This window comes from Paramisgurnus dabryanus, chromosome 20 (genome assembly GCF_030506205.2).
Source record: "Paramisgurnus dabryanus chromosome 20, PD_genome_1.1, whole genome shotgun sequence".
Taxonomy (NCBI): Eukaryota; Metazoa; Chordata; class Actinopteri; order Cypriniformes; family Cobitidae; genus Paramisgurnus; species Paramisgurnus dabryanus.
Window position 1 is genome coordinate 8,461,876 of NC_133356.1, and position 23,797 is coordinate 8,485,672.

A 23,797-nucleotide genomic window follows, 5' to 3' on the forward strand; every position below is an offset into this window, starting at 1 on the left:
ACATTGTCTGCATTGCGTACGTTTTAGACTGTACAATTTGCATATTTAAAAAAATGTAAAAATTCTGGCACTGCAGGATTTGATAAGTAAATAACCAAAGTCCTGTCACCTTATATGTTTAGGAAAAGCTAAGACCTTTGGATCATATTTCAAAACATTAACAAAAAATAAGAACCACCTTAAATTTTTGATCTCACAGAAAGTCGTGTTATAGTCGCAAAAATTGTATTAATTTATTTGTGTCCATAGCACGAAATTCAGCATTTTTCGTGCCTTGAGCACGGATGTCTTTTTCGTGTCACTTGCACGGCTTTCTATAAATAGTTTTTCGTGTGCGTGGCACGACTTTCTTTATCGTGTCATTTAATGTTTTGTTTTCTCTTTTTTTTACCTTATTTTTAAATCATTGTCACTTGGGGTTAGATTTGGGTTTTGGATGGGATGTATTGGTTTCTATTTCTAGTTCTAGTGATTCTAACCCCAAAAATAAGAAAATAGGAAAAAACTATGAAATAAACAATACATAAAATGAAACGAAACGAAAGTTGTGCTACGCATACGAAAAACTTATTATTTATAAAAATTTATCAAAAATGAACCCCTGCACATTTTTCCCATATACTGCTGTATGTACATTATACTGTTACCATTTATTGACTGATTGTTTTGTTTTATGTTTGTTTCTATTGTTGTATTTATGCCAAGTGCGATTGTTTGTACCATTTTATTTGCAAATAAGAAAATCAAAAGTGCAAATTGTAAAAAAATTTTTAATAAAGATTTAAGTTGTTCTCTTGCATGTGACAAAAAATATATAAAATGTATAATTTATAAAAAAACGGTGTTGCATTTTATTACATTAATTATTATATTATACAATTCTACAAATAATATTACAGTTTTTAAAGTACAAAAATTAAGTTATTTACAGTGACAAACAGAAGTTTAAAACTATAGTTTCATCAAGCCTAAGACGCCAGTTTAACCGTTGAGTTCATGCTTAATCCAAGTCCTAGATAGAGAGGTTTAGTGAATGTAGTTTGGACTCTGTGAATGAGTGTCATTGTATCAGAAACATTGTAGAAAGACAAGACGCCTGCGCTGTGATCTACATCCACTCCTATTTTACAACAGTTGCTTATTACTGGAAGATCTGTGACTTTTTTATTATGACAGAATGAGAATCTGGAAGGAGAGCAGAATAATCTCCAGGACTGATCATTATATCCAAATCGGCATTCATCACCCATTCCCTTTCGACCGATGCTCTTATATGACACTGATATAGACACGGCATTACTCCGAGTCAATTCAACTTCACAGTAACAGTGATCGCTCACGCTCTCTTTACACAACACTTGCTTCCAACCATGAAATCTGTCAGGATGTTCGGGGTATTTATAGGTGGTGTCCGTGTCTGTAATCGCTCTGTTCCCTTCAGACAGACGAAAGTTTTTATTTACTGTGTTTAGATCCAGAGTGAAGTGACGGAAATCTGGTAAAGATAAAGATATAATCTTATTAGTGTATGTGTCAGGATTAATATAACACTTTACTGAGATCAATAACTCATCTTCATGTTGATCACAATCAAACTTACATCTGAGAAAATTCTCTCGGTTTTCATCTAGTGTACTGGAAATGATTTGACATTTTATCACTATGAAAACAAAAAGACATCTGCCGTGTTAAATCCATGTCAAGAGTAAATTAAACCGATATTTATTGAATGAATAAATTATTGTGAAACAATGTACCTGTACTAGATATCATTTTGATTTCCTCTCTACAGAAACTCTGCAGTTTGTCTCTGAGTTTATTAAGAGATTTGTCAACATCATCATAACAGAGGAGAGTACTGACATCGATTCTGGGTAATTCTGAAGATCCAGAGACAGAAAGAGACTTGCAGCTCTACACAAAGAAACAAAAGATCAAATTACTTTACAAAACATCTTAAAAATATAAATGTTCATCTGTCAGCACAAAGTCAGGGTGGTTTACCCGGGCTTTATTGTGCAAAACAGTTATGCTTGCAAACACAGCTGAGGGAAATGTTAAAGACGTTTGTCTTGTTTCTTACCTGGAGGACATGAATTTGATCGTGATTTTGTGAAAGCTTCTCCAACTCAGCTTTTCTCCTCCTCAGATCTTTAATCTCCTGCTCCAGCTGTTTCAAGAGACCTTCAGCTTGACTCACAACAGCCTTTTCCTGATCTCTGATCAGCTGTGTCACCTCAGAGCGACTTCTCTCAATGCATGAGATGAGTTCAGTAAAGATCTTCTCACTCTTCTCCACTGCTGTCTGTGCAGAACGCTGTCACGACACAAACAATTCATTCATTTACATTTACTGAACATTTACGCACTTTTATCCAAAGCGACTACAATATTTATATATTCACTTCTTCTAAACACTCACCTTATGTGACTCTACAGCTTCTTTTAACTTCTCAAGTTCTTGCTCTCGCTGTTGAATCTTCTGCTGAACTTTTTTTTGCATTTGCCCCAAATGACCCTGTTGGACATTTAAAAAAAAAAAAAACTTTGAAACTTTAAACATCAGCAGCATACATTTTATGCATGTTTTGGTGTGAAGCATTTATAGAAATGTTCAAAAATAATATAATTTATAAAATGTAACTTGTATATACCTGTATCTTGGTCATTTTTGACACAGCTGTTACAGTGTGATGATTTCTGTGTTTATCTGTCATAAAAATACATTATTGGATAGTCAGTCAGTAAATCTCCAAACTTATTGTGTCATCTCCTGAAGTCGTCCTGTGTCATAAATCAAATTGTATTTCTTACCTTTAACTGAATTCTCATGTTGATGTTGACAATTAACACACGGCTCAGTGCAGACGTCACATCTCACATCATCTTGATTTGTAATCTTCTTCAGTTTCTGCACCATTTCAGCCAACAATACATTTGTAAATAAAACAGGTCTTGAAGCGAAGCTCTTTCTGCACTGTGGGCACCTGCAGGCTCCACTTTGTCCATCGTGATTCCAGTAGCATCCAATGCATCTCATACAGTAATTGTGTCCACATGGTATGGTCACTGGATCCTTGAGTAGATCAAGACAGATGGAGCATCTGAACTGCTCCTCAGCCCATAAAATACTGCTGTCTGCCATTTCACATGAGAGAAAGAGTTGTGTGAAGTACAGACTGAGTGAACGGGTTATATATCTCACCGTGTGTTTGTCTATGAAACAGGTTTTTTTCTGTTGGGCGTGTTGCAGATGTTTTTATTTACTGAACAGTCAATCAAATAATCCAGAGGAATGAAGTTTCTTACATAAGGTTCTTGTAAAGGCATTCAAATAAAAGCTATGCATTATTAAGTGTGCTGTTGTACCGGTGACAGCAATCTCTGCAGAAGAAGAAGAAATACATTTCACTATACACTATAGACACAAATGTTTGAGAAAATTGCATTTTAGTCACGAAATTTAAAAAATATTTTAGTTTAGTTTATTAAACTCTTTTAATATACAATATCCCTTAAATTCAAGTCCAAAGAATTTAAAAAATATTTATAAAAAAATGATGTGATGAGTACCCGTATTGCACCTGAATATTTGGATTTTTTATGCTTGGTCAAAGAATAAAAACTGATGACACATCTATGTGTTAAACAAGGGTCAGGATTTAATCTTTTAATCTTAATAATGTTGTTTTGTAGTGAAAACACCGGTGACGTCTGTGTACAGTGTGTGCTTTTACAATAATGATGTCATCTGTATCCGTGCATGTCAAATATGCAGTTTGATGTGTGAAGTCAGTCATGAAGCCTTGCGTTATCAGATTTTCAAGTACACTACAGTTTCAGCCTGGTCTCACGTAGTATTTACACATAACTTTAAAAAACATTTGTATGTTTAAATAGATACTAAAACGTACGATGTAGACGTATTTGCAACATTTAAATGAAGCATTATTATGTTAGCTAAAAACTTAAACTTAAAACATTTATGTATTTTTAATTCCATAAAGATTGCTGTATAATTTCCTTCAACCATTTTAGCGTTACCACCTTAACCCTATCCCAAACCTTAACCCCTAAACCCAAACCCTTTTTATTCAAAATGTTTAAATACATAATGTATTCTTTTTATATTATGCAACGTAGCGGACAGATATGTTTAGGAACATTTTAGTAACAATAGCAAAAATATAGCATTCAAAAGATATTTTAAGTCACTACAGTTCTACGCTAAAGTGACCAGATGTCCCCGTTTTCCAGTCCCATTTTTGGCTGTTCTGTCCCTGGAAAAGTCCCCATTTTACAGCACGTCCAACAAAACCAGCAAATACACTGAAAAACCTGATCAGCATGTAGCATGTAGTACCAGACCGGAGCAATCATGTAATGATTCTTTTCACCAGCAGAGGGGGCCGCGAGCTACACTGATTTCTTAGTTACGCGCCACTGATTTAGCGAAGAAGAATTTACTATGAGACACGTAGGCTGCGTCCGAAACCGCATACTGTATAGTAGGTACTGAATTAGATGAAGTACCTACTTAATTGCCGTTAAAACAGTAGGTACTGTATAGTATGAATCCTGGTAGTATGAATGAGATTCGGACGTACTACATCCGCCATCTTGCTACATCACGTGACATACGTCATCATCACGTCATGTCATTTCAGCGCGAAAACAGCCGCGTGCCTCTTCTTCTTCGTTGGATAACTCCTCGTCCGGGGCATCATGGGATAGTGAAGCGTCCATCGTATGCACACTGCAAAAAGTAGTAGGTCATCCAGGTACTTTTCGCATACTGTTTTTCGAATACTATGTATTCGGACATACTACTCGCCTCGCCTACTGCTTTTCGCGTACTATATAGTATGTAGTAGGCGGTTTCAGACGCAGCAATGAACTTAAGTTGTCATAAGATATGAAAAAAGTCATCGGGGGTTAAGGTAACTACTCATGTTAAATTAAAATAATAAACCAATGTAGTGAACTGAACACAGTATGGTTCTGTGCATTTGTTTTGTGTATGCTAAATGTGTTTACATTTTGCATTATTCCTTCTGTTCTTTAGGTTTACAATGCTATGAAATAAGCTGAAGTAGTACCTTAGAAGTAAGTTTTGATGAGGTATGTCATATTTGTGCACGGAATAAAAAAAAGGAAAAAATAGATTCAGGTTACAGAAATTGTTCAATGAATTGAATTAGAAACACTAAAAAAATTACTTTCTAAGCATTTTTTCGTGTTTTCAGTACAAATATAAAAAAATCTTAAAACAGGATTCATTTCCTTGATGACCAAAATGCATTTTTTTTAAATTTCAAACGTACACCAACGGATACGACGCAAATATGTCACAGGACGCAAAGAGCCAATGAGCATTTGATATCACTGTCGTAAAGCTTTTTGAGGCGCGAAATTTGAATTCAAATTTATATTAGCCTAGCGATCTGACTTTACGATGGCTGATGAGAACTCAGATCAAGATCGCTGAATTAAAGGCTGAATTTGGATTCTTCCTCGCAATCGTATGAATTTTAAAGATGTGGATTGCAGCAAATGAAAATAAGTAACATCTTTTGTGAATTTTGGTGTAATTGTTGCTTAATAGTAATAATAACGTATTGCATTGATAGAAGACAGCATAGGAGAATGCGTTTTTGTGTGTCATGGCAAAGAAACTAAATATAAAAAAATAGTTAAAGGCGCTCTAAGCGAATTGAAGCGTTTTAGACCATAAAACATTTTTTGTTACATACCGGAAACATCTCCTCACTATCTGCTTGCTGCCTGTCCGCTGATCAAACTGTAAAAAACCGCAATCTCTGTAGACAGCCCAGGCTTCACAAATGGCAATATCAACAAGTGGCCAAACCTAGCATCACAAAACAAAACAAAGTATTCGAGCCAATATACGACAAAAAGGATTTGGGGGTGGGGGGTTCGCATGAAAGCACGAAAGGAAGGGGGAGGGGGAGGAGTTAGCTACGCTCCGTCTGTTTGAAAACAGTTCAAACGTCAACAATAACTAACGTCTCGCAGATTCGCTTAGCGAGCCTTTAAATACAGAAATGTTATTAATTTTAAAGTTTTAATATGTTCAATTTTGTGAAATTCTCTGAATATCCTAATCATTTCATTAGGTAAATGGGTCTTAAATGATTAAGTCAGAAAATATGATTGAAAACACGTCTTTAATATGAGTAAGAAATGCCAAAGCCCGCAATTTTAATATTTATGAATAGGAATAACTTACATACAAATTTGTACGTTTGTAAAGCTGTAAATATAAAAATTAATGTACGTATTAGTCCTGTCAAAACGTCAATATTATACGTTTCAGTGTGTTTTAAACGTAAGTAAATGTACGTATACAACCACACTGAAATGTAAAAATACACACGTATTCTCTTGAGATCACGTTGTCTATTAGGACCTTTCTTTTACTGTCTATGATTAGGACGTTTTTGAAGTGTGCTGTCTCAGTTACAGCTTTTGTACATTTATTCTCATTATTGCATACATTAAGTTCATTGTGCAATTGGTCAAAGAACATCTGGTTTACATTTATGCGTGGAGAATGCCATGCTGAAATATGAGAAAATGACGTATTGCCACACTCACCTATGGTACACCGTTAAAGGTAAAAAGTTGACTAAGCAAAGACATAGAACTTATTTAACCTCCTAAGACCTGTATGTCTACATATGTGGACATGAATGTTTTTTATGTTTGTTTGCATCATAATACTTAATTCTGTGTAAGTGGAACCTGTTGTACACAAACATGGACAAATACACTGCTTTATGTTCTTAGAAAACAACTTGGTTATTATATTTATTGGTTCTTCCTAACCCCAAAATACCTGGTAGAAATCTGAAAAAAAAGACAAAACAAAACCCAGGTCTTGGGAAGTTAAGTTAAGCTCAGTAAACAGAACTCAAAATAGTGATCTTAAAAACTCTACTTGTTCATATTAGTAGAAAAACTGATTGACTAAAATTTCTCAACTAACTGTCACTTAAAATTGCAAGTTGCGTTGTAAAATTTGACTAAAGCTTGGAAACGCAATGACTTTAAAATTCTAAGTAAAGCTTACTATTATTTTTTGGGGCCGTGTCCTGGATAAGGTTTAGATTAATCCAGGACTTAGTTACATTAGGATATTTAAGTAGTTTTTACAAACAAACCTTACAAATAAACACTATTGGTGTGCCTATTGAGACAAAACAACGGCCCTGATATGTTAAGATATGTCTGTACAAAGTGTTTATAAATTAAAACAGCTCAAATATGCATTTTAGTCTGGGACTGCCCTGTCCGGGAAACCGCCCCATAAGATGGCAAACCTTCATAAACAATGTAAATCTATTCATTAAGTATAATTAACTAGTGGTGACTCAGAAGAGTTACTTAGTTTAAACTGTTAATAGGTTGACTGAATAAAAACACTCCTTCAATTTACACTGTTAAAAGTTAAAGGTGAAACTTAAAAAATAACTTCAGTTGGTAAATCCTAAACTTGCTACTGTAACTTGCTAAACAGCTAACTTGGTGTTCATAAACTGTAGTGTACTTGAAAATCTGATAATGCAAGGCTTCATGACTGACTTCTCCACAAAAACACACATCAAACTGCATATTTGACATGCACGGATACCATTGACATCATTATTGTAAAAGCACACACTGTACTGTACACTGGACGGTGTTTTCACTACAAAACAACATTATTAAGATTAAAAGATTATACCCCTGACCTTTGTTTAACACATCATGTGTCATCAGTTTTTATTCTTTGACCAAGCATAAAATCAAAATATTCAGCTGCAAGGGTGTATGGAGCGAGATATGCGTCTTTATTACATGTGATAAGTTAAATGATCTGAGAGAAATAAAACTATTTGAAAGAAAAAGTTATCACACTGATAGCAAAGAAGCATTTCGTGAGAAAAAAAAGAATATTTGAGAGAAAAAGTTTTCATACCAATAGCAAAAATAATAATATTTGAGACTAAAAAAAAGTTTTGAGAGAAAGTATTTTTTCATGATAGAACATAAAAATATAAATTTGAAAAAAATCTCTCAAGTATATGTTTTTTGCTATAAGTGTGTAAACATTTTCTCTAAAAAAAAGTGTTTCTATCAAAACGCTTTTCTTTGCTCTCGTGTCAGGATTTCGCTTTCTCTGTGAAAATTGTGTCATGGGCGGGGCCACGTTCCTATTGGCCAGTCGGGTAAGCATCGTCTTGTCTTGGGAATCGAACTGAATCATTACACCGTTGTTCGGTTCACCTAGATAGATGCCGTCTCTGCTTTTAATTGAGCACGGACACTCTAATGTTTGAGTAAGATGATGACACACAACTCGATGGATAGCTGGCTGAGCAAGTTCACAGCACTGAAGATTAAACATTAAAAAATGAAATGGTACTCTTATTCATGAATGAATGTGTATTATATTATTAGCTTGCTAATCGCTAATTAGCCATCATGCTAGGTAAACTTGCAAATGCCAAATGAATGTTTTGATTCACTCCTTATTTAGTGAGTAGTGATCTAGTTTCTACCTTTGCACTTCCTAGCCTCAAAGCACCTGAAGAGTAACTGCTTGTTCATCATATACAACCTCCTGTATAACTTTCAACCAACGTTATAGTGCATGGAAGGTGGCAATGCCACCCGTCCCGTGAAACACGGAATCGTCCCGTATTTACAGGCAAAATGACGAGTATCAAATCAATACGGGAAGCGATTTGTCCCGTATTTTACATATACTCTTAAAACGAATGTGTTAAATTGGGACATCTTTCTTATAAGGACAACACATCTAGTGTTTTATTTACATGAACTCAAAATCAATACGAAATAACACATAATGTGTTGAATAGTTTAACACAAAACAATGTGTTAAAATTAACACACACAGTGTTGTTACAAACATGTAAATGTGAATGAATGAATGAATGAATGAATGAATGAATGAATGAATTGTTTGTCTGTGTTGTGACAGTGTTCACAGACAGCAGTGGAGAAGAGTGAGAAGATCTTTACTGAACTCATCTCATGCATTGAGAGAAGTCACTTTGAGGTGACACAGCTGATCAGAGATCATGAGAAGACGAGCTAAAGGTCTCTTGAAACAGCTGGAGCAGGAGATTAAAGATCTGAGGAGGAGAAAATGTTCATTGTTATTCTGTGACAATAAATAAGTAAATTTAACCTAATGTTGGGAGACATGTTGACCAATCACCCACTGTATGTATATTAGCCAACAACCCTGAGTTTTACAACAACCAATCAGTACCAAATTCCTATATGCTTTGTCTCTCTGGATATTTAAGGGAATGGTTCAGCGGGTCTTTCTGTACATGGAAACTCACCCCCATGATGCTGTGTCTTTGATACAGCATCATGTATTTTATTTTACTTTGAGAAATCTGTAACCAGTTATTCATCATTTGCCAGGTATGCATTATTCTCATTTGATTATATTTGTTTCCTCGTATTTGAATTGGAATGTAAATTGGCTTCTGAATTATGTTTTTCCTACCTGGTCAATAAATTGTTATGTTTGATTTTATTCTGTGATGCTCTGTAAATGGATCGGCCCAATCCCAGTTAGATAGTGAATAATACATCGGCTGAGGATTTGTGAGATACGAATAGCAATTGGCGTTAGTTTAAGTGTACTTAGAAGTGTGGAGGCTGTGTTTCCGTTTAGAGTAACATTTCTGATTACTCTAAATAGGGTCAGCCTCAACCTCTGTTTATTTCAATATTATTCTATTCATTAATTTTGATTAGAAATAATTATTGTAATAATTAAGTGTCACCTCTAAGGGGACTAGTATGTTTAAAGTTGAGCACGCAGAGAGCGGCCACTTAAGCGTATAGTCCAACCTCTGGCAGCGACCAACACTGATTCGCTTACGACCGTTGACCAGTATATTAATTATGAGGCCCGTACTAGGATCATGTGCGACTGTGAGAACCGAATGAACAAGTGTAAAAACAGAGCTTTATCAGAATAAATAAACAAAAATCCATCTAAATTCTGTAAGTTTTAAAAGTAATAATCAATCCGATTTGTAATATAATATAAACTAAATTTTTGTCTTTGGAGTCAGATAAGAGATAAATATAACTAAATTACGTAACGCCAAAACGTGATCTGCAAAGCGCCGGAATAGACCGAACGCGCTATAATCCTTCGCCATGCCGTTTGGTTTCCGCCATTGGGCTAACGGATGGATGGTATATTGTTCACCCCCTTGCAAGCATAACTGTTTTGCCCAATAAAGCACTGGTAAACCACCCTGACATTGTGCTGACAGATGAACAACACTCATATTTGTCAGATGTTTTGTAAAGTAATTTGATCTTTTGTTTGTTTGTGTAGAGCTGCAAGTCTCTTTCTGTCTCTGGATCTTCAGAATTACCCAGAATCGATGTCAGTACTCTTCTCTCTTATGATGATGTTGACAAATCTCTTAATAAACTCAGAGACAAACTGCAGAGTTTCTGTAGAGAGGAAATCAAAATGATATCTAGTACAGGTACATTGTTTCACAATCATTTATTCATTCAATATAATATCGGTTTAATTTTCTCTTGACATGGCTTTAACACGGCAGATATCTTTTTGTTTTCATAGTGATAAAATGTCAAATCGTTTCCAGTCCACTAGATGAAAACCGAGAGGATTTTCTCAGATGTAAGTTTAAAACTATTTGATCTAACAAACAGATTATGATCAAGATGGAAATGAGTTATTGATCTTAGTAAAGTGTTATATTAATCCCGACACATACAGTAATAAGATTATATCTTTATCTTTACCAGATTTCCGTCACTTCACTCTGGATCTAAACACAGTAAATAAAAACTTTCGTCTGTCTGAAGGGAACAGAGCGATTACAGACACGGACACCACCTATAAATACCCCGAACATCCCGACAGATTTCATGGTTGGAAGCAAGTGTTGTGTAAAGAGAGCGTGAGCGATCACGGTTACTGTGAAGTTGAACTGACTCGGGGTAATGCCGTGTCTATATCAGTGTCATATAAGAGCATCGGTCGAAAGGGAATGGGTGATGAATGCAGATTTGGATATAATGATCAGTCCTGGAGATTATTCTGCTCTCCTTCCAGATTCTCATTCTGTCATAATAAAAAAGTCACAGATCTTCCAGTAATAAGCAACTGTTGTAAAATAGGAGTGGATGTAGATCACAGCGCAGGCATTTTGTCTTTCTACAATGTTTCTGATACAATGACACTCATTCACAGAGTCCAAACTACATTCACTAAACCTCTCTATCTAGGGCTTGGATTAAGCATGAACTCAACGGTTAAACTGGCATCTTTAACAATTTAAAAGATATAGAGATCATGTAAATAATGTTGGCATTAAATGTAATGTAAATGCAATATGATGTGATAAGTCTTTATCATATTTACAAATATGTCACAACTTCAGTGTTACACACACTTCTTAACATTTCATATACAGCATACAGATAATCCTCATATTGTGGAAATTAATTATTAATGATGCAAAATGTTATTAATGCTGCAGGATTTACACTTTAATCTTTTATTTTTGAATATACATAAATTGTAAATAAATAAATGTAAATGCAACATGATATATTTTTTTTTCTGGCTTTTTTATTTGCCAACACATAACTGAGTACAAGAACAACTTAAACCATCACTATATTCTCATGATTTGTTATTAGCATTGTTCTAAAATATGATCCAAATGTCTTAACTGGCATCGCCACACTGCTAGCACAACAACATATAAATATGTATTACAGAAGATACGTCAATACATTGCTAACATGAACTACTAATGAGCAATATAGTTTATCAACATATATTACCACAGACATCGGTTGTATGGCTTAATAATAACAATAAGTTAATATTCAAAATATTCTTGGCATGCCCTTACCTTAGTCACATACAAAGCAAACCAGGACTGCCTGTGGTTGCTGGCATCACTGTTGTCAGTGCCAGTAATCCCTTTGTCAAAGTTGTTTTGCCAGTCATAAGATCACAGATCCGAGGCCTCATTTATAAAATGCAGTGTAAACCAGCCTAAATTTGATCCGGTGTTTACAGAAATTTTGTGGGTTAAACTCAAAATGACAAATTTCTCAACTGCACATTCGAAAACTTAGCATCATACTATTCACAGCTAGTATTACTGTTAACTAGAAAAAGGCAAAAATATAGACCGTGGCAAAATGTATCATGACGGAAAACTAAAAACGCCACAGCTTCAGTTTGCAAAGCACTTTTGAAGTATATGGGGATAACTAATATTAGCTCATTTAAGACGGCAAATATTCTTATATATTTTGCAGACATGACTGCACTCAAACAGGCAAGCAAACAAATGAAAACATTAGCAAAAAAATACCTTATGAGCTTTCAGGCTGGATATTTGATGAAACAATGATTTTAAGTTTGCAGCTGCCTCTGCTAGGAAGGAAGTGAAACATGAAAACAAATCTTGTCCAGCAAGCTCTATATCGTAAATATGTATGTATTGTTTTTGTGAGTCAACAAAGATGTCTTTTGTCTTATTTGCTTTGTTCCAGTTTCTAATTAGCAGTACACCATTATGTGTCAGTCAACAGAAACTATTGAAATAGATCAGTAAATTCTTTACTGTTACACCTTCTCACAGGTATGAGAAAGGTTTAACAATAGCAGTAGATTATTTTGATTGTTTTACAAATATATTTATCAAATAATACTGTCAGTCAAACCTCTTAACTCCGCCCCCTGAGTGCAGTGAGCTGAAGTTGCACAGCAGAGCAGCTTAAAGTCTTGCAACGGTAAACAAATATCTTGTTGGAGTCGGGTGTGCCTCATAAATCTTGAAAAGTGAAACCTCTGGCTCTTTGATCGCCCCCTGGTGGCTGGCTGTAGTACAAGTCATAAACCCCGCCCTCTACATTTAAACGAATGGGACTCTGCTCTAAATAAAAAAAATATTTACACTTCCAATAAAAGTTTCTGAAAGATGGTTTGTAAATCACGCTGATATATGTTCAAGTGTTCATTGTTGTGATAAGTTTCATTTTAGCTAGTAATTTGATGCTGTAGAAACGGGGAGTGTCGTTATTATTGGCGTGGTTGAATTGGACGCGTGAGCGTTTGGGCAGAAGTTTAATACGGCGGCTCCGCTTCTCACTCCACGGATGATACCTTTTGCGCATGCCTTTGCTCCAAACTGATATTTTACATAACATGGCGGTGACCATGGTCGGACATTTTTAGCTTCAATTCATTACAATGGAGCGAGGCGACGTCGCGTCGTCCATCTTTTTTAACAGTCTATGGTTGGAGTACAATGCTGTCTCATTACGAAAGAAACACTAGTATGTCTCTAACGGAGCATGTTTTATAAATTTGAGCAGAGCCGGATTATCCATAGACAAGATTGGGCGAGTGGGCAATCAGGGGACACTAAGGGCTCCTAACTGTGACCAAATGTAGATTTTGATACAGCGCGAGCAGTTTTGCATGTGCAGGGCACTCATGACAACAATACGAAATGCAGGATCGGGTTTTTACCACTTCTTTGCATGACGCGTCTCAATCGTTTAACCGATGGGTCTACTCAGCCCGGGTAAAGTTAACACTCAGACTCACGGGACGACGCGCCTGTACGGGTTTAAAATTAGACATTGCAGAGATGAAAGATAGAGAGAACTTCTAGCAAACATTAACACCAAAAACATTACAGATCAGAAAGGTCTTAGACATCAGATGCCCAGTTAAGGAAAACTGGATAGAAGACGAGAAACGTGTAAAGGATACAATAATGTATATGTATAAACACATGACTGCAAATACTGTAGGCCTACAGTACAGACAACCACCCAGGAGGCAAAACGTTCCTTCCTAGTCAGAAAATATGACTGAAAACATGCAATTAATATGAGTAAGAAACGCCAATGCCCGCGATTTTAATATTTATGAATAGGAATAATTTACGTACAAATTTGTACGTTTGTAAAGCTGTAAATACGTAAATCATTTACCACTGAAGTTATTTTTTAAGTTTCACCTTTAACCTTTAAATGTGTTTATTCAGTCAACATATTAACAGTTCAACCTAAGTAACACTTCTGAGTCACCACATAATTATACTTAATGAATATATTTACATAGTTTATTAAGGTTTGCCAGCTATGGTGCGGTTTTCCGACATGGCAATCCCAGACTAAAATGCATGTTTGAGCTATCTTAATTTATAAACACCATTGTTCTGTCTCAAGAGGCACACCAATATTGTTTTTTGTAAGGTTTGTTTGTAAAAACTACTTAACTAGGGGTAGTCCTGGATTAATCTAAACCCTGTACAGGAAACCTCCCTGAAAAGTAATACAATGCTTTACTTAGAATTTTAAAGTAATTCGGTTTCCACGCTTTAGTAAAATCAGCTAATTATATTTTACAATGCAACTTGCAATTGTAACTCTTTCCCCGCCATTGACGAGTTATCTGGTCAGTTAAGAGAAAACGCTTCCCTGCCAATTCCGCAACTTTTACAACCCGGAAGTAACGCCTCACGTGAAAGAGAAAGACCTCCGTGTTTGTTTTAAAGGTCGCTATTCATCTGATTTCTATCAAAAGCCCTTCACAAAAATGGAATTATCTCAGCTTTTTGCTGTAAATATGTTGTTTTTGAAGAAACCTACCCATGTTTAAGAGGTGATTAAAACAGAACTAATAAAGGTAGGATGGAACGTTTTTTTTTTTTTTTTGCTTGAAAGCAGAGGGTCTGATCTTTAATTTGATGTATTGTATGTTTATTTATCTAAAAAAGAACATTTTCTGGAAGGCATTAAACTTTTGTGAAAATCATGAAACTTGGCAACTTTTTTTTAAATGCCCCAGAAATTTGACTAAATGTAAGGGTGTTTGTCTGTGTGTCTGTCTGTGTGTGCGCGCGCGTGCGTGCCTGTTTGTGATTTTGTCTTTTTGTGTGTGTCTGTGTCTTTATGTGTGTGTAAGTTTTACTGTGTCTTTGTGCGTGTGTGTGTGTGTGTGAGAGTCTGTGTGTGTGTGTGTGTGTGTGTACCTGGTAATTATCACGTTGTGGGGACCAATTGTCCCCACAAAGATAGGAATACCAGTGTTTTTGTGACCTTGTGGGGACATTTTGATGTCCCCATGAGGAAACAAGCTTATAAATCAAACAAGATGATGTTTATTGAAAATCTAAGGTACAAGAAAGGTTTTTGTGATGGTTGGGGTTAGGGAATGGGGCAGGTAAGGGGAATAGAATATACAGTTTGTATGGTATAAAATGCATTACGTCTATGGAATGTCCCCACAAAACATGGAAACCAGAATGTGTGTGTGTGTGTGTGTGTGTGTGTGTGTGTGGGGGGGGGGGGGGGGGGGCGGGGGGGGTGGGCATGCACACACCTGTGTGAGCATTTCACATCTTTGTTTTGCATCTGTGGCTGTTTTTTGCCAAATTCTGTCAAAAAATAGTCATACCTTTGTGTGTGTGTGTGTCTGTTTGTGTGTGATTGAGCATGTCTTTTCTATATTTCTGCATTTGTGCTCTAGTACCAGGCCTACCTTTCTGTGTCAAAATTTTCAGATTTATTCTGGATGCATTGATTTTATTTGATGAATAACAAGAATTCTTTTTTTTGCATTTCCGATTCATTTCAATAGGGGTCATTTTTACCCCCAAAGGGCCTCTTTTGGTGATTTTTTTACACCTCTTTAGAACGACCGAATCAGGCCCAGCTTTTTTTATATGAATCTTGACAGATAATCTGGAAAAGTCACAACATCTTATTCCACTGAGATGAAGGGAACCATGTTTTTTAATTAAATAAAAGTGGCTTAGGGGTAAGATTGACCCCGTGGGACTTATTAGGGTTAATGATGATATTGATCAAATGTAGCCTGTGCTTTTTTACTTACTATTATTTATCTTAAAGATAAGTTGTTATAACTTATAAAATATAGTTGAAATAAGTCAACATCATTAAATACATTGTAGCAACTAATCTCTTCAAGATAAATACATTCAAATGACTTGTAAATCTGATTTGATTAAACAAAACATTGAAGGCAGCAAATAATTTTTTACAATGCAGTTATGGTCTAAAGCAGAATAAGCTCTTTGTTTTGTCATGACTCACGTTCACACAACAATCCTAGTCAATTACCTTAAGTTTCCCTAATGACATTTGCATATACAAACAAATGGTTCATTTAATATTTGTTTTCCAACTATTTTACCAGTAAGATATGATTCACTGATGCACTTGACACAATGACATCATATCGTATGATTTTGATCTAAAGTACTGAACTGTGGTGGGGAAATGCAGAGACACTACACAGAATGTTGACAAGTGGTGAGTTGCTATAACTCATTAAAACAAGTTTAAATAGGGGAACATTTGGGTTTTGGAAAAAAAATAGTTTAGGGGAAACAGCTTTGATGAGGAGATGTAAACAGACTATTTTTACACATCAAGATACACTTCCGTATACATTAAAGGCGTAACAGTAAATCTATCATCTTATTCTTTGTTCACACAGAGCAACACAATAATTTACCACTATTGTTAAACCTTCTCATACCTTTGAAAAGGTGTAACCATTAAGGATTATTGATCTATTTCAATAGTTTTTGTTGACTGACACATAATGCAGTTTTACTAATCATTAGAAACAAATAAAACAAACAACATCTTTGTTCACTTACAAAAACAATACATACAGATTTATGATAGAGAGCTTGCTGGACAAGATGTGTTTTCATCTTTCACTTCCTTCCTAGCACAGACAAACCTCAGTACTCAAAGGGGTGACAGAGATAGAGCCAATAAACTAATGAAATTAAACATCACCGGTTGTTTAGCTAACTTACTCAGCAGACGTAAGAAAACTGTCTGTAGCAATTTAATTTCAATTACATTTTATTTATATAGCTATTTCCACAATTGTTCAGCTGTTTCAATGCAGCTTTACATGAATAAAAACAGGAGAAAACAAAGAAAAATCAGAGGACAACAAAAGTAGCGAAGTACAGCGGCTTAAGATCTATTCAGATGGGATTAGTTTTACGGGGGTAGATGGCGTAATGTAATTTTACCACAGGACGTCTGTAATATTGATGATCAATTTGCACAGGATTAGAAATCTCAGTAAACATTCAGAAATGGGAGGTGTAACTTGATTGCACATCTCTCTAGTCGCACGTGCACATTACTTTGCTTCCTGATATCACATGTGCAAACAACATGACACAGACGAGAAAAACTCGAAACACTGTGTTTAATTTCAGTTTGGGGAGAACGTCAGTTTCAGAATCAGTTCTGTGGCTCTGAAAAGTGATTTTGACTTTTTTAAAGTCTGTGTCATGGTATTCAGGAACTGAGTTTCCACTGACTTGTTTTTCCGCCTAGAACGCAGGTAAATGCTTCTTTAAGCGCTTTTATGTTTGAAAGAAACCCGCAAAATAACAGGAAATTATTAAATTTACAATATATTTTTACAGCTGATCTATTCGCACTGGATTAGTATTACCTGAGGTAATTTCTCCAGAACTTTTCTAAGTTCTAAGTTAAGTTAATGTCAGTTGACTCCTTAGGGGTTGAAAAAACTCCTAGAAGAAAAACCCTGTGGGAAAAAATTCATTGTGAGAAAAAATGCTTGAGAGAGAGCCAGACATAAACCCCATTCATACAGAGCTTTGGTCCCAGAAAATACCAGTAACATTTCTGTGTGAACCAAACACGTCCCGTAAATCTTCTGGGATCGTTGCCGGAAAGAGTAAGATACACGGAAAACCCTCTGTGTGAACAAGAAGCCGAAACAATGCCGTTTTGGGTGTCGTAGTGATGAAGAGCGTCATCACAACAAAAGTAATGGTTCAGCTCTTTAAAGCGTGAGATTAACATGCATATCAACATTCGCAGGAAGAAATGTTGCAAACTAGATCGAAGAAGTTATCAGGAATTGATGAATGAGACGCATAAATAATAACGCGCGTGACATTGTGAGGACGCGCGTCTCACGGCAACATGAAGTTGGTTCAACTCTTTAAAATGAGGGATTTACATGTAATACAACATTCACAATGAGAAATGTCAGCAAACTGGACTGATGTAGATCAGCTTGTCACTTACTGTGCTAAAGCGGAGATCATTCAGCAGCATAATAAAAAAATTAAAGTTAAACGAAGAGGTTTATAGTCGCTGGAGACTTAGGCGATCCAGTAGTAAAAATATATACTAACTCTTTTCCCGCCATTAACGAGTTAACTTGTCAATTAAGAGAAAATGCCTCCAATGGCGAGTTTTTCTGGCAATATGGCAATCCAAAAACACAATTATCTCAGCTTTTTGCTTAAAATTTTGTATTTTGTAAACCTACCCATATTTGATAAAAAAATAATAAATAAATGTAGGATGAAACTTTTTTGTTTGAAAGCAGAGGTTCTGTTCTTTCATTTGATATTTGATATTGTATGTTTATACACTCATCTAAAGGATTATTAAAAACACCTGTTCAATTTCTGTTCAATCAACCAATAACATAGCAGTTGCTTCAATGCATTTAGGGGTGTGGTCGTGGTCAAGATAATCTCCTGAACTCCAAACTAAATGTCAGAATGGGAAAGACAGGTGATTTAAGCAATTTTGAGCGTGGCATGGTTGTTGGTCCCGGACGGGCCGGTCTGAGTATTTCACAATCTGCTCAATTACTGGGATTTTCACGCACAACCATTTCAAGGGTTTAGAAAGAATGGTGTGCAAAGGGAAAAACATCCAGTATGCGGCAGTCCTGTGGGCGAAAATCCCTTGTTGATGCTAGAGGTCAGAGGAAAATGGGCCGACTGATTCAAGCTGATAGAAGAGCAACTTTGACCGAAATAACCACTCGTTACAACCGAGGTATGCAGCAAAGCATTTGTGAAGCCACAACACGCACAACCTTGAGGCAGATGGGCTACAACAGCAGAAGACCCCACTGGGTACAAATAGGAAAACGAGGCTACAATTTGCACAAGCTCACCAAAATTTGACAATTGAAGACTGGAAAAATGTTGCCTGGTCTGATGAGTCTCGATTTCTGTTGAGACATTCAGATGGTAGAGTCAGAGTTTGGCGTAAACAGAATGAGAACATGGATCCATAATGCCTTGTTACCACTGTGCAGGCTGGTGGTGGTGGTGTAATGGTGTGGGGGATGTTTTCTTGGCACACTTTAGGCCCCTTAGTGCCAATTGGGCATCGTTTAAATGCCACGGCCTACCTGAGCATTGTTTCTGACAATGTCCATCCCTTAATGACCACCATGTACCCATCCTCTGATGCCTACTTCCAGCAGGATAATGCACCATGTCACAAAGCTTGAATCATTTTAAATTGGTTTCTTGAACATGACAATGAGTTCACTGTACTAAAATGGCCTCCACAGTCTCCAGATCTCAACCCAATAGAGCATCTTTGGCATGTGGTGGAACGGGAGCTTCATGCCCTGGATGTGCATCCCACAAATCTCCATCAACTGCAAGATGCTATCCTATCAATATGGGCCAACATTTCTAAAGAATGCTTTCAGCACCTTGTTGAATCAATGCCACGTAGAATTAAGGCAGTTCTGAAGGCAAAAGGGGGTCAAACACAGTATTAGTATGGTGTTCCTAATAATCCTTTAGGTGAGTGTATATCAGGGCCATTGTTTTGTCTCAAGAGGCACACACCAATATTGTTTTTTGTAAGGTTTGTTTATAAAAACTACTTAAATGTTCTAATATAACAGGAAACCACCCCAAAAAGTAATACAATGCTTTACTTAGAATTTTAAAGTCATTCGGTTTTCATGCTTTCGTAAAAGCAGCTAATTAAATTTTACAATGCAACTTGCAATTTTAAGTGAAGGTTAGTTGAAACATTTAAGTCAACCAGTTTTTCTAGTAATATGAACAAGTAGAGTTGTTAAGATAACTATTTAAGTGCTGTTCACTTAGCTTAAATAAGTTGCTTAGTCAACTTTTTACCTTTAACAGTGTACTATTGTTTAGTGTGGTAATGCGTAATTTTCTCATATTTCACTATGGCACAATGTGTGCTCAACACAGGAATGTAAACCAGTTGTTCTTTGACCAGTTGCACAATGAACATATTGTAGGCAATAATAAGTCATTGTACTCTCAGAATAAAGGTACAAAAGCTGTAACTGAGACTGTACACTTCACAAACGTCCTAATACACTGTATGTGCTATTTAGGTACATATATGTGTACATTTGTTCATTGATTTAATGTTGTTGTGTTTTTTTTTTCATTTTTAGCTGATAATGGTATAGCTGTCTTCTAGGGGGACTTTAGACAAATTCATTGCAGCAAACAAAACTGGAACAAAAGAGTATCTGTTTAAAACACATATAACATGATGGGTTGTTTTAACCCATTGTTGGATCAAATATAACATTTTCTGGGTTTATTTCAACCCAGCTGCTGGGCTCGTCCCTTTTTGACCCAAAGCTGGTTTAAAAATAAACCAGCATTTTTTAGAATCTCTTCACAGTATATCCAGAAGAGATGAAGTAACAAAAACAAACATGATTTGATGTTTTTATTTGATTAACTAAAAATACCCAATTTTAGATGACGTAATCTCACATTTTGTCTATCCTTAATGTGTAGTCCATTAATAAATGCAGTCCATTTTACCATAAATAATATTAAGTTGAAATGACTTGTAAATCTGAGTTAATTAAACAAAACATTTAAGGCAGCAAATCATTTTTTACAATGCAGTTAGGCCTAAAGCAGAGTGCGCTCTTTGTTTATGACTCACTTTCACACAACAATCCTGGACAATTACCTTAAGTTTCCCTAATGACATTTGCTAATGACACTGTTTTCCAACTATTTTTACCAGTAAGATATGATTCACTAATGCAATTGATACAATGACATCAGCAGTGTTGTGCTCGTGAACGAACGCTCTCTCAGTTTATTGTCTTTCAATAGGGTGCCAGATTCCTATAGTCTTCCAGGCGAAAACCCGGCTAAAACACACTGTAAACAGGCCTTAATGTGTAGCGGAAAAACACCCAATCTGGCAACACGCCACCAGTCAGTGTTTCGCAGCTGCATGGTCATCAAAACAACACTGACTCTGGACTCTGCTGAAATCCCTGCCGTGCCACTCATAGGGCCCTATTTTAACGATCTGAAACGCAAGTGCGAAGCGCAAAGCGCAAGTGACTTTGTGGGCGGATCTTGGGCACTGTTGCTATTTTCCCGGCGGGAGAAATAACTCTTGCGCCAGGCGCAAATCAATAAGGGGTTGGTCTGAAGTAGGTTCATTATTCATAGGTGTGGTTTGGGCGTAACGTCAGCGTCGGTTAAACAGGCGTGGGAGGAAATAGCCGCAATTGTCTCATCAGCTGGCATCCCCATCGTTGCGCCAAGCGCTACAATGATGTCAGGAGACGGAGGAGTCCCAAGCTTGCCAGCATAAATCGGGCACGCCGTGTAACGGGAGGTGGATCTGCCTCTACACAGATCTGCGTCCACCCTCACCACTGAAAGGGTTTGGGGGCTTTGAAATCGGACCCAAGAAACGCAAGCAAGGTCCAACCCCAAAGAACACTTACAAATCAAGTTCATATACATTAAGGTTTCTTATGAAAACATTTTAATTATTATTTACATAAAATAATCGTAATACAGCCACACAACAAACTTATGAAAATATTTTAATCGTTATTTGCATGAGAATTTTAACGCAGCCACACAAAATAAATAAAAACTATCACCACAATGCTCACCACAATGATTTCCCTTATCTAATGTGTTAATATTTTTTTATTGTAACAAATTATGATTTGCAAAAATAACTGTTGCATCTGTGTAGATTAGATAATCAAAGTGGAACACGCCTCCTTTTTTGCGCTGAACCGCCCAGGGAGCGCAAGTTCATTCCCTAGTTTGCCAACGTGCGTCTGTGGAGGGAAAAACCCGCTGTGCGCCGGTGCAAAATACGAATGATACATGCGTCACTGACAAAGTCAATTGCGCTGGCTGCAAGATAGGGCCCATAGTGTTTAACATTAAATAACATCATATTTGTCCTAAACCGTTAACAATTAACATAGGCTGCTAACGCATATTCTGGATCTTGAAATAGACTCTAAGTTCACGCTATTTAACGTGCACGTGAGGTGTGCAATATCTGCGAGTTGTCCTACACGCGAGGCCTCGCAGCGCAGCGCTTCTCGCCCCGATTGCGACCCCTTGAAGCACCCGGCTAGCCTTTCAAGGTATGTGCAAGCAAATATAAAAATAAAAGACAGTCAATGCTAATGTAAACCCTGGTTGGATAAGGATTTAAAGCAGACATATCATGCTTTTAAATCTGTCCTTTTTACATATAAATCTTCTATTTGTGGTCTATGTAAAGTGAAACTGCAATGCTTGGGTCTGAATTCCTCATTATTATAGCCCCACAGGCCCCCTTTCTACCCCTTTTCTGATGTGCATCTGAGAGCAACTCGTTTTGGTACTGTCTTTTTAAATGCACGTCATACCCTGCCCCCTCTCCAGGTTGCAGAGGTGACACTCGGTTAAACTCCACCCCGTTCGGCCATTTTTGTAGTTTTATAGCAGAGATACGATTATCTAGCTGCACAGAAACTTTTTATTTACTCGTTATTCACAAAATGTCAACAACGGAAGACTTGTCCATCCAGCCTTATATGTTCGCGCCAGAGTCGGAAACGGACTGAGAGGAAAATGAAGACGACGAACCTGCAGAACAACGTCTTCATATGGAGGTATCGCAATGGTGTGAGGCTGCAGCCTCCGGAGGTCGCATATCTAGGCTGCATACGTCATCAAGACGGTCTTATTTCAGAATATTAACAATTATAAAGTTTACTATTATTCTTAGTTAATCGTAAGTTGTTGTAATATGCTCATGACTTGCAAATGTGATGCTCAGTTAACTTAAACCAGGCTTGATGCCCAAAAGCGATCTCCGCAGGCTACAGCCTTCGGAGTGAGAAACAGCACTGCTAAACCATGACCACCGTGTACTTTACTTTTTTACTTTAAGTTATAAACTGCTTACCGAAGTGCTCTGCTCGTCGTCTCCAAAGAAAGAAGTAATTGACCCCTCAATCAGACGAAGTCTATCGGCAAATCCTTCTTTATACTGGCGGAGATTGGTGAAGTAGTTATCCTTAAAGTGCCTCGGGCACACAAAAATGACTTTACCCACAGATGTGAGTACATTTCTTACGCTCTCGTAACTTCTGCATCCTTGAGCTTGGACTACAATATCGCAGCGAGAAATATAAAATGGCGGATTGCTCGTAGTGTTGGGCTGGAAGTCGATGTCCTTATTTAGCAGTTCCGCTGCAAATACTGTGACGTAATTGTTCAAAAAACGTAATAGATAATAGAAAAATCAGAACCGGTTGGAAAATATGACCAAAACAGAATATAAAGATATCAACAAAGCACCTGAAGAGACTAATTTCAACTTTTATGTACTTATAAACACTACAAATATACAACAAAATGCATTTAAGAGCCAAGAAAGTGGATTTAGCATGATATGTCTCCTTTAAAGTTGGATATGAAGAGGAAATCTGACGCATTCAGCTTCAGTGTTAAAACTGATAAAATAATTGCTGTCTGCGGTTCTATATGGGCTATAATGGCAATAAGTTTTGAAAAATAATATGGGAAAAAATAACTATAAATTAGTTCATTTTTGG

General features: G+C 36.5%; 1 protein-coding gene and 1 long non-coding RNA gene across 3 annotated transcripts in view; one reads left to right on the forward strand and one right to left on the reverse strand.

The window, feature by feature from the left end:
- Nucleotides 1-770: 770 nt before the first annotated feature.
- LOC135786705 (tripartite motif-containing protein 16-like protein) overlaps nt 771-23,797 on the reverse strand; it is a 38,862-nt gene continuing 15,835 nt past the window's right edge. Inside the window, exons 1-7 of one of the 2 annotated variants that reach the window (XM_065296224.2) lie at nt 2,815-3,386; nt 2,655-2,710; nt 2,423-2,518; nt 2,084-2,317; nt 1,758-1,914; nt 1,601-1,660; nt 771-1,495 (exon numbers count right to left, since the gene is read on the reverse strand). In XM_065296224.2, the coding sequence (XP_065152296.1) occupies nt 969-1,495; nt 1,601-1,660; nt 1,758-1,914; nt 2,084-2,317; nt 2,423-2,518; nt 2,655-2,710; nt 2,815-3,145 (1,461 nt within the window). In that variant the 5' untranslated portion in view covers nt 3,146-3,386 and the 3' untranslated portion in view covers nt 771-968. Of the gene's footprint in view, nt 1,496-1,600; nt 1,661-1,757; nt 1,915-2,083; nt 2,318-2,422; nt 2,519-2,654; nt 2,711-2,814; nt 3,387-23,797 lie in introns of those variants that run through there. The other variant, XM_065296223.2, reaches the window with a different exon arrangement.
- LOC135787499 (uncharacterized) lies at nt 10,116-11,496 on the forward strand. The gene is made up of 3 exons (XR_012335562.1): nt 10,116-10,553; nt 10,652-10,711; nt 10,840-11,496. It is a non-coding gene; the product is annotated as an uncharacterized lncRNA (long non-coding RNA).